General features: G+C 42.7%; 1 protein-coding gene across 8 annotated transcripts in view; it reads right to left on the bottom strand.

Moving 5' to 3' along the window:
* FIRRM (FIGNL1 interacting regulator of recombination and mitosis) overlaps nucleotides 1-11,382 on the bottom strand; it is a 236,653-nt gene that overhangs the window by 1,020 nt on the left and 224,251 nt on the right. For all 8 annotated transcript variants that reach the window (XM_074322527.1, XM_074322526.1, XM_074322530.1 and 5 more), the window contains 9 exons: nucleotides 10,308-10,397; nucleotides 9,221-9,406; nucleotides 7,344-7,466; nucleotides 6,162-6,257; nucleotides 4,422-4,535; nucleotides 2,894-2,998; nucleotides 2,204-2,284; nucleotides 1,447-1,566; nucleotides 70-298 (listed from right to left, as the gene is read on the bottom strand). In XM_074322527.1, the coding sequence (XP_074178628.1) occupies nucleotides 110-298; nucleotides 1,447-1,566; nucleotides 2,204-2,284; nucleotides 2,894-2,998; nucleotides 4,422-4,535; nucleotides 6,162-6,257; nucleotides 7,344-7,466; nucleotides 9,221-9,406; nucleotides 10,308-10,397 (1,104 nt within the window). In that variant the 3' untranslated portion in view covers nucleotides 70-109. The remainder of the gene's footprint in view (nucleotides 1-69; nucleotides 299-1,446; nucleotides 1,567-2,203; nucleotides 2,285-2,893; nucleotides 2,999-4,421; nucleotides 4,536-6,161; nucleotides 6,258-7,343; nucleotides 7,467-9,220; nucleotides 9,407-10,307; nucleotides 10,398-11,382) is intronic.

Genomic DNA, 11,382 nt, shown 5'->3' with positions numbered 1-11,382 from the left:
AAATGTGGAGACATAATTAGAGGCACATTTTCATGTACAAAATGAAGTGGCAAATGACAAACGTCGTACCCAGCTCTGCCTAGCGACAGTGGTCCGTTCACGTTCCGTCCTAGAGCGCACGGCGCTTCAGCACATCCAGCCTGTCTTGTAGCAGCGCCATGTGCCCGGGAAGCCAGTCGGGGGCGGGCGCCCTCTGCAGCAGGACGCCGACCGTCTCCAGGGCCCGTGTGGCTGCCTGCAGTGCTGCCCTGTACTCCTCCTCCACGGGGCACTCCACACGGGCTCTCTTTGCGGACGGCTGCCAAACAAGAAGAGCGTGGCTGAGTAATGCCGTGACAGATTCCCAAAATGACAGAGAAAGAACGTTCCTTTTGCACTAGACCACAGCTTATCACAACAAATTCTAAAACTGTAAAAAAGTGTGCGCAAATTTTATTCTAGTCATTGGTTCCCAAGGCAAGAAGGCAATATCCGCCCCTACAATCACCTGGAAAAATACGTGAAAGCATTTTTGGTTTGTCAGTGATGCAGCAAGCAAACACCAGTAGTGGCCAAGGTCAGAAGCAGTGCTGTACCTGCAGTAATTTGCAGGGAGTACTCTTCAGACATATCCTGTAATACGTCCTTACGAAGAAGCCCAAGTATGAATTGTGCTCCGTTTGTAACTGCTGAGAGCTGTGCTCTTGCAGATGCTTCTGGAGCCAGGTCAGCAAATCCCTGCTTTCTAGCATCACAGCAGTGGGAGGGGTGAGGGCCAACACATCCCTTATGTACTCACTGTCTTCCCAAGGGGGCCATAATCAATTCTCGCGGGCTTATTTACACTACTGATAGAACATTGAACTTTATACATTTCCGGCATAAAAGTGACATGTCTTGAAAACAAGTTACTAACACATACTGAAACTTGTTTTCTTTTTATGAGTTGTAAGCAACACTTACCAGAACACTGTCAGAGCTCAGACAGCATTTTGAGTATCGTTCGGTGCTGTCTGATTTCTGCCCTTGACATAGGTTGATGTGATTTCCAGACACTGCCCAAAATTATTAGGCTGGTTTGATAAACGAGGCAAGGGATCAAACTAAATATTTTTGGAGGTAAGTTAACTGTCTTCTGTGTCAGAAACAACTGCATTTGTAGTGCCAGTGGTACACACACACACAACTTTCCCCAAGGTTACTACAGATAATGGAAAGGTGTCCTAACAGTATATTTAGTACAATGTTTAAAACTACAGGTTTTTGTAGTCCCACCTGTTTTATGTGTTCATAACCTTTCAGAAAGAAAAGAGCAGCTGCCATAGAACAGCTTTACACATCTACATCTATTAGATTATTTTGATATTCAACATGAGGCCAAGAACCGTACTAGTTTGTTCTGATTTTATCATTAAGGGCAGAATCTCGCTTAGGAAACCCCAAACCATATTGAAAGGCAGTCCATACCTGTGAACATGACCACTCTGCTGCTTCTAACGTCACTTTAGCCAAGGATTCCCAGAAAATCCCCTTTTCCTGTTTCACACGTTCCACTCTGGCAGCTGCAGTCTCATCTACAAACCCCGTCTGCCAGACAGAAATGAAAAACCCTAGCAAACATCACATGTGGCCACTCTCCCAGGAGAGCAAAGAAACGGTGTGAGTCTTGGGGCAGAGCCTTAGACTGCTGGCTTTGCCTGTGACCCAGACAGATTCTGGCTGCTGGAATTCACTTCCTGCTTTTGTTCTAAATTTTGGTTTAACTGTTCTATTAGTGTTGTCACTTAACCCTTAATTTGCATCCTAACACTGTCCCCGTGTAAGTTTCAAAGTATGCACAAATGTGGGAGCCATGTGGTTCTAACTGTAAAAACACCTTTAAAAATGTCACGGTTTGGACAAGTAGGCCTTGGTCTCCGTCAGTGCAGAAGAGCCAGGCCTGAATGACAGTAAACACTGTCTCTTCTTCCCCACGGCACTAACTGTATATGCTGAGTGTTGTCACTGGTCTCCCACTGCTAGAGTATCCAATCAGGCAGGTGACTCCCAAGTGTGTGACTTCTGTGACTTGTAACGTGGTCCCAGCTGCATGGGTGTCACCGTGCTGAGCACTGAAAAATTGAAGCTAAGAAGATACTCAACCTGGTTACAACTACAGAATTCCAAAAAAAAAGGAACATGATAAAGAACAAACTAAGTGACAGTTCTATTGTAAAATAAATACCTTTTCCAGAAAGGACACCACTTTGTTCTTAGTCTCTTCAGAACTGAGACACCGTGGGACTATCTCTTCATGATTCGTTCCCTATTAAAAAATTTGGTAAGACCGATTTTAATATATTTCAACAATTTGCACAGACACACAGATGAGTTATAAGGGCTCCCGTAATCAAAACTGTATTTTAAAAGACATGCTCGGTGCCAGAGGCTACACGGAAGACCTCCGCTCACAGTTCTTCCCAGGTGCCTTAGGAGCCACGGACTCTGCTAAGTGCAGTGCTGGGAGCTCTACTGCTGCCCGTCAACCTGTCACTGGGCCCCTGGGACCAAAGGCATGACTGCACAGCAAAGGGTGACGAAAAGGAACAGCCCCCGGCAGGGTCACCTTTTCCACAGAACCGAACAAAAGGTCTGCGTTGACTCGCCTGAGCCCAGGAGTTGGAGGTGATGTGTTACCACCCAGCCCAAAAAGAGTGTCTGCAGGGCTGCCTGAGTTAGCAGACCGGCTGTCACCACCCCCAGGGCCTTAGGAAAGTCACTTCACTTCTCTGCTTCATTTTGAGATCCTGAAAAATAGACGAGTAATATCCTACAGAAAAGTTTACGTCGACGAAACAGAAGCAGCTCACTGAATGTTCTGGAATATTGGAAATGTTAAAATGTTTTGGGGGTCCCTGTGATAGGTCAGTCTAACCTCAGCAAACTGAGTAAATGCCTCCAAGGCGTGTTGTTCCAGTAGCCAGTTCCTGTCAGCCAGCAGCAAGGCAAAAACAGACGACAGGTTGGGCAGAATTTTGTCCTAAAAAAGAGAACCAACCCTTATTAAAGAGAGGAAAACCTTAGTACATTCAACGTGCCTAAGGTCAGGATGTCGCGTTTCCATAATTCCGTCCCAGTGAACCGTAATTGGTCGTGTGACTCCTGTGCTCCTTGCAACGGCCTACCAGCCCCACTAGCTGTCCGCTACCCCGATAACATACGAGACGTGCTCCCATCTCAGGCCTCCCGCACACACCTGCAGGGCTCGCTCCCTCAGTCTCAGGTGTGGCTACACGTCACCTTACTGAGGGCTCCCACTTAAAGCCGTACCCCTGTACCCCTCCTCCCCTGCTTCACTTCTCTGCAGCACTCCCACCACTTGGTCTGCTGCCTCCCAACGGGCTGATGGTGAGTACTTAGGCGTTCGGTCCATTCTCGAATCCCCAGTGATTAAAACGGCGCCTGACACGCAGCCAGGACTCACTTTTTTCTTAAATGAGTGCACGTCAATCTCATGGTTTTAAATGCCTCTTGTTTGCTAATGAATCCCAAAAAAACGTCTTCTTCCCGGGAGTCTATAAAGTAATTTCTGCTAATAAAAATACCTGTTCTCTAGGTTCTGGGCCCATTAAGGCTTCAAAGCAGCAGCATTTTGGAAAACATTTTAAATTACAAAGAAAACAGCTTAAACGCAAGGATGTTTGGCTACTTTGCCCAGAGAGTTGAAAAGAAGCTGTCAGCATCCTCACTTACGTCACAAAACCTTGCGTGAGACAGACAAACGGTATCGTTGCCCTGTGAGCAAACAGGACAGCCCTTTAGACACTAAAATGTCCAATTTCACAGGCAATGTGCTAAGGTAGCGTCCGTTATGGTTTTGCTCAGTTACATAAAACGCTCTCCTCACTGGGCTTCACGCTCCCCCCACGGAGGTGAAGGAAGCTCTGCAATTGCTGGATGGGGACCAGAGTCACGGAAGGCCGAGCCCCGTTCCACCGCGGCAGACATGGCCAGGCCCTTTCAGGGCGCTTCCGTACATAAAGACCGCTTGTCAACTACACACCTGGCTACACTTCAAACACACCATCTGTAAAAGCAAACAGGCGCCTGTTCGTGAACATAAAACTAAGAGACCACTTTAAGAAATGACCCAGTCTCCTCAGGATACACTGTTCCCTGGAGGACATACGTATGTTTTCCTTCCTCGGGAACTTCGTGTGCTAGGCGCAACTGTAATGGGAATCTCAGACTACAGCCGACTCTCTATATGTCAACATACATTTTTCTAAAAGGAAACACCTTAAACTGAGTTCTATTTTGACAAAGTCACCCTCCTCTCTTCACAAAATAGATCCCCCAACTTTCACTGTCAACAATCCGCAGAATTCCAGAAACTGAAAGCCTAAAAATCCCACAGTAATTCTAACAGTTCTGTTAACAGGAACAACAATTAGGAGTATTACCTGGATATCCGGAGATATAACAAGCTGTCCTAGAGAAGACACAAAATCCAGCACTGCCAAGCGAACGTGGTCAGGAGGCTCGAACTTAAGGAGTGAGGCCTGCAAAGCTACCACCTGGAGAGGCAAAGACCAAACCAGAGTCATACACAAAAACACTGACTTTGCAGAGACGTAACGATGACCTAAGATTTTGATGGGTATGTGGGAGGGGAAACAGCCAACCCTGGAACAACCCAACACTCCACGAAGCCTGAGGGTTACAGGAGGAGAATCGGAGGACAGAGTCAGTTATTACAGCGTCCTTGCAACCACTGTGAAAACATTGTAAAGTGTTCCTGAAAAACCATATCCAGTGCTCCGCTTTCGCATCCTTACCGATTCTTCTATATTTTACATTCTAGTGAGAGAACCAGAGTCTGTTATTAGCAGGGATTGGCAAGCTTGCTGGAAGCGGCCAGATGGTAATGACGTTAGGCTCTGCAGGACTGTGCTCCCTGGTGCCTATTCTTTATCTTTTTTATTTTATTTTACAAACCTTTAAAAACCTTTACAACCTTTAAAAACGTAAAGATCGCCTTAGCTCAGGAGGCAGAATCCAGGCAGGAGACCATAGCTTGCTTTCTCTAAAGGAAGCGCTGCCTAAATGAACAACTGACTTATGTTCAAATATCAGAATTTTAGTTATTTGGGTTTTTTAAAGGTTAAAAAAGAACCTTTTTAAATTAAGTCAAAATTACTGGTATTTAATTTTTCAGAAAAGAGTATCAGAACCTTCAGAATCAACAAATGCAGATTATTGCATTCAATATAATTTGAGTCAATTATTTTACTGTAATCTCATTCTCTATAATTCAGTAATCCACATCACACATACAGCAACTAAAAAAATACCTTATTAGCGAGTCCTTAAGACTTTCACGTACACAGTGCTAACTCGAGCTGTTAAAAACGAAGCACTACTAGCCCCACTCTGCACCACACACTGCAACAGGGTGTTATTTCTTCCATCTCCCTCCTAAATAGCAAGGGTTAGTTTCACTTCCTAACCAGTTTTCTTTGTTTCTTAGTGACCTTAAACACAAGCCAACCCTTGATTTGGGGCTCATTCTGTCCAGTATGGACTCGTTCTGAAGCACTTCCGGTAAGATGATGGCCTTTTCCCTTTTCTCCCTCCTCCGGCTTAGAACCTCCAAAGCTGGGGCACAATGGAGGCAGCACCACAGGCCCCTCAAGTAGCCAGGTGTGTCTGTCCCAGCCGTGCAAGCTGAGGCCAGAGGGAAGAGTCAGTACGCTCTGCCTTCAAGATCATTTTATTTCTTCAAAGAAACCGTGAGGATTGAAGTCTGTGGGGGTACACGCCACACTCCCAGGGCTGCTGGAATGCCTGGAAAATGCTATGAATGCAGGGTCACACTCGAACTGACTCCTAAGCTCGGGGATTCTGGGGCAGCTGACAGCAGCCAAGGAAGTTTGGACTTCAGTACCAGGGAGAGGGGAGGACAGATAAAGGCTGAATTAACAGCCCAGTGTACCAACAACTCTACGAGAAGCAAACAAGAAAGAAAAGAAACATTCCTGGACAAGCAAATCTGTGACATTTTACTGCAGTTTAACAAGAAAGGGGCAACAAACCAACCGAACAAATCATTAAAAAGGCCTGTTTCTAGAAAGTTACTTTAAGTTATGCCAGATTAACAACTTCCTCAATCAACGAAGCCCCAGTTTGCTCACTCTTCTTACCTGAATTATCACCTCAGGATCTAGAGTTTGAACAAAAAATCCCAACAGTGGAAATAGAAGGCTGAGTGTCTGCTGACCGCAAGTTTGACTTGTTACCTTAAATAAGAAACAAAATAAGGTTGGTGAAAATTTTCAATTACATGTGAATAGCAGCCTTTTCATGAGCACTTATTATGTACTAGGTGCTTTACATTTATCACCTCACTTATACCTAATAAATCTGTGAGGCACATATGATTATCCTCACTTTACTAATAAGAAAAGAGGCAGACAGGTTAGATCACATGGCTAGGAAAAAGCAGAGCCATGATTCAAATCCGATTTTACCCGGATGGAGGTCTAATTACTGTAAAGCTTGTACATTCCTGAGCTTTCTTAAACTCCGTTTCTTCTCTCCGTAATTGTTTCTCGTAATATGATAAGCTATGTCACCAGCAAAGAGAGCTCCTCAATGAATCTTTATCGAACCACATGTGAGGATCAGGGAAAGCACCTGCTGAAGTTGAAATACTGTGGGAGGGAATCTGACCACACATGAAGTTCAGGGATAAAACACCCGCAAAACCATTTCTACTATTTGCCACAGCGTGACTGTTGCCTTCAGCTCCCACTGGCTGGGACAACCAGAGGTCACATTTTTATTTCCACTTAGTCAAAGAAAACAAATGTCATATTTAGATTTTTAAACTATGTATTTTCAAACTACATTACCCTGTGGGACACATACCATTCTAATTGTAGCCCGATCATCACGGCTTTTTGTCTTTGCTGGGAAGAGAAACACAAACTAGCCAGGGTCATTCACCTGCCCCTTCCACCTTTAAGCTCGAAGGTATAAAAGACCCCAGAATGACGAAAGCAGGCTACACTAACCCGGCAGAGAAGACAGATAACAGGGGAGGAGACTTAAAAATAAAACAAAACCCACACACACGAAGCCCAAACGGCCATGGAAGCAGTTGGCTGGACTGTCACTCTTTATTAGGTTCTAGTTTTACTAACATAGCGCTATCACACTGAAGAAGAAGTGGCTGGAAGAGAACAAACACGGCTTTTAAGTGCTAATCACAAGCCCTACCCAGCACCTGAGACGTAGACAGCGTCACCCTCAGGGAGGTCGGTACTACCTCCTTCTTTCAGTACTGATTTGCTCTTGGGGGAAATGACCAGTGTTTTCCTTACCAGGTTAGTGTTCAGAAAAGCCCACAGCTGACACCCGGCTTCCACGACTGCAGTTTCTTGTCCAATATCCAGAGCGTCTCTGGCAGAATGACACACAGCAAGCAGAACAGACAGCACCGTGTTCTAAGGGGAGACAAAGAAGGGCCAGAGCTTGGAAACCGTCAAGGACGACCCGTAACTACGGAGAAACCGTGAAGAATTATATTCCAAGACCCAAAGCCATCTTTTCACCTCTTTCTTTAATGAGTATATTTTATCAAAACTAATTTTCCTTAACACAGAAACATTTGCTTCATTTGTCTAAACAAACCTTTTTTCCTTTTAATAGGAAAATTTAATAACAATGAAAATACCACTGTATTTTTATAAATAGGTTTGATATAAATGGTCAGTATTGTCAAGCTAATTTATAATATTCATCAACTAAAAATTCTGTTTTTTCCTATTATGCACCTAGCCATCTTTTTAAGTTATTACATTTTTATTGTTTCTATTATTTTATAATTAATCTTTAAAAATGCTCAGCAACAGTGCATTCAATGAGGAAATAAGGTACTTAAGAAGTACACTGTCTAGAACTTGAAACTATTATAAAAGGGTCTTTCCCGGATTCACTCTTATCTACACATCAAATCTCTCCCACCGGCCAGGAGGGGGCGTGGCGGGGGTGTGGAGGGAGTGAAGGGAAGGCCCCTGAGGGAGGAAGGACGGTAACAAGGCCTCTGATCCACTGTGGTCAACACCACTTTATCTTACGGAATCACTGTACAGCCTCCTATTTAAGACTTACCTGTCTCCTCTTACAAATAAACATGTTATATGATCTGCCGAACTACATTTTGGTCGTAGAGCAAAAGATATATTCAATTTTAGAAAAAAGGAGCTTTTATTTTACCTAATATGAAGGTTTTTCTATCTTTACTACAGAAATTAGTGCACAATAAATGCAAAATTTGAACTTACCCTACTCCTCACTAGGCATTTAAAAGTTTACCCAAAATAAATGCATATAAATTCTCTACTTCCTTTGGCTATATGTAAATGTTTTAAATTATCTTGATAATTACAGTCAAGTGCTACGACATAACAGTATCAGAACATTCACACTCAGTGTGGAAATACAAGCCCGAGAAAACCTTGAGCTTGTAATTTAAAACTGCAGTAGGCCCCCCACCCTCTGAGTGCCATCCCCGTCCTTGATTTTTTTCTCCACTTATCACAGACGGATACACATATTTATTAATTATTTTACTGTCAAGCTCAGCTAGAACATAAGTCCACAAGAGGAGGAATTTTTGTTTGTTTTTTCCATGGTGTATCTCCCATGCCTAGAGCAGAGCTCGGCACATAAGAGCACTCAAAATATGTTTGAATGAGTGAATAAGTTAATGAGCAAATGAACACTAAACTGGAAAATTCAACTACATGTACTGAAGACAGTTAATTTTTCAAAATCATGTATTTTTTTCTTGCAGATGAATTTCTTTTTTATTCCATTATTTTAAGAGGGAGCAGTCTAAATGGAAAGGTACATAAAGGCTCAGAGTGGGTTTGCATAAAAAGGGGGTTGTATTTTGTCAAACAGAAGAATCGTGTCTGCCTAACACAGAGATGTGTCAGCAAAAATACTGCAAATGAAGTATTTCATGACGTGTTTCGTTGCTTCAGACACCCCGCACCAATGTAATTCACATCAATGGAGATCATAGGAAGTTTCTTTCAGACCCTTTTACAACGGAGAAATCTGACAATCTTGCGCGGTTCTAACTTGAGGGCAGAGGCTGCGTCCACCTTATCACAACGCGTCCCAGTTCCTAAAACAGTGTTCAGTCCACAGCTACTGAAGCATCATCACCTCAGTCAAACTTGCTCCTTACCAGAGATTCCAGTTCTGCCACCGTGCGGCCGCTGCTTAGCCACCTCCTGCACTGGGCAGCACCCACTCTGCAGACCTCCTGGGCAGTTTCTCTCCTCAGCTCAGCAGGTAATGCCTGGAAGGAAATGTACTGCCACAGAGAGAGATTTTCTGCTTCTTTGGGGGGAAATTTCTGGATAAACTCCATCTGAATAAATTGTTAAAGAAACAAGAGTAACATAAGACAGTCTGTTGGGTGGATGCACAAAAGCTAGGTATTAGCTTCCATATTGAGTATTTGTTAAAGGTTTTTAACTGAATAGTACTATCACAAGGAACAAGACCGAGGGAACGTAAATGAACATGCGTTATTTTTGTTGTTGCGTTTGTTTCCAAATGAAAAACACAGTTTACGTGGAACACAACAGAGATGCACTAAGAAACGGGCCAGGTGAGTTTGCTAACAGCCCGCTGGCTCTGCTCTCCTTCAGACACGCACACGGACCTCGTCTCTGAATGTGAGGCACCAGCCTAGAACCGTGCGCCTGGCAGACCCATTTCACCGCTGAACTCACAATTCAAAGTGCCTGCTTGCCAGGTTATCAGGACAACAGTTCTGTTTTGTTAAAATGAAGCGTCAATAGACCAGATAAAAATGGAAAACAAAAGTTCTAAAAAGAGAGTTAAAATGTTTGCACCTGCTGGAAAACAGCAAAAACAATGGTGCACTTAATTACTAAATTAGTATAATCCAATGAGGAAGTATATTAATGTGATTTTTTTAAGACGTAGAATAATTTACTTCACAGTATCCAAAATCAACTTGTTAAATGAAAAATTTTCCTACATCAAAACGAAAAGAAAACCCACTATATTAAATTGGGCAGAGAAACTTCCCTACGTTATATTTCCTATATGCATATATTTATATATTTAACATCAAAATCTAAACCCATCGAAATGCAATAAGCTAAGCAATCAATACATGAAAAATTTCAGCTCAGACTATGTCAGCATTTAAATGTAGGATAAATGGGATGGGGGCCTTCAAAAGAGTCTGAACCCAACTCCCCGCAGGCTCTCCAAGACAGTGACAAGGACACTCTTACCTGTTGGGGTGGAGCCATGAAGAAGAAGAGACGCCTCAACAGCACGGACAGGTTGGTGAGCTGGTAACATTCTCCAGGACAAGACTTTATCTGGGAAAGGACAGGAGAGAAAGCAGAGATTGACTGACTTAAAACCATAGCTTCTACAAGCTTTTGTATGCCAAAATATAATAGTAACAGTAGCCCTTTCTGGGAGATAAGATTATAGGTAATTTTAATTTTTAATTCAGAGCTTTTCTTTAAATGATTTTCTTCCATGAACCTTGATTAATCCTCTTACTCAAAGACAATTCATGGAATTTAAGATCTAAGTGTAGTGGTGCAGAGGTGAATAGAACTTTATTAGATGGAAGCATCATTAGAAGATTTTACAGACTCAGTTTTCTGGAAATCAATTCCTATCATAATGTACTAGGACATTTAAAGGAGACATAATACACATAACATAAAAAATCACTCTTTATCTGTTTTGTGCAAGATGTGTTAAGGATTTAGTCAGTGCGTAAGCGCTTAAGACCATCAGCCATGGAGACACAGATGTCAGACCAGATTTAGCCTACAGCATGCTTAAAAGGTGATCCAAGAAATACATGACACAGTAACTACTAAGGAACAAAAGAACATGGACTCACATAAGATCTTTATCAAAGGCCAAGGACAAAAAACAAAACAACAGATAAGTCATGAAGATCTTAAATGGAAATCTGAGAATTTAAAAGTTAAAAAAAGGTCAACATTGAAAAGATTAAAATCGTTATTAAATAATTTTCTCTTTGTACCCAATCCAAAGCATTATTTCTTTTCCCAAAAGGCATCTATCACTATCACATTTATTAGTCCTTCTCAAATCATCCTGACTGAAGGAGATACAACAAAATCAAGAGTCAGCTTGTCTAAATCGTATTGGGGGGGGGGGGGGAAGGGGAGGGGGGAGAGAGAGAGAGAGAGAGAATGAGAACTGGTCATCAACATTACAACTAACTTTTTTCTTATTTTCTACTTTGCATTCAATTTTAAATTTATCCTCAGTTAGGCTTCCTTTCCCAGATTAATGGAATTCTATAAAATTTTGAAA

The sequence above is a fragment of the Rhinolophus sinicus genome, linkage group LG17, assembly GCF_036562045.2.
Source record: "Rhinolophus sinicus isolate RSC01 linkage group LG17, ASM3656204v1, whole genome shotgun sequence".
Classification (NCBI taxonomy): Eukaryota; Metazoa; Chordata; class Mammalia; order Chiroptera; family Rhinolophidae; genus Rhinolophus; species Rhinolophus sinicus.
This window is presented reverse-complemented; position numbering and strand designations above follow the sequence as displayed.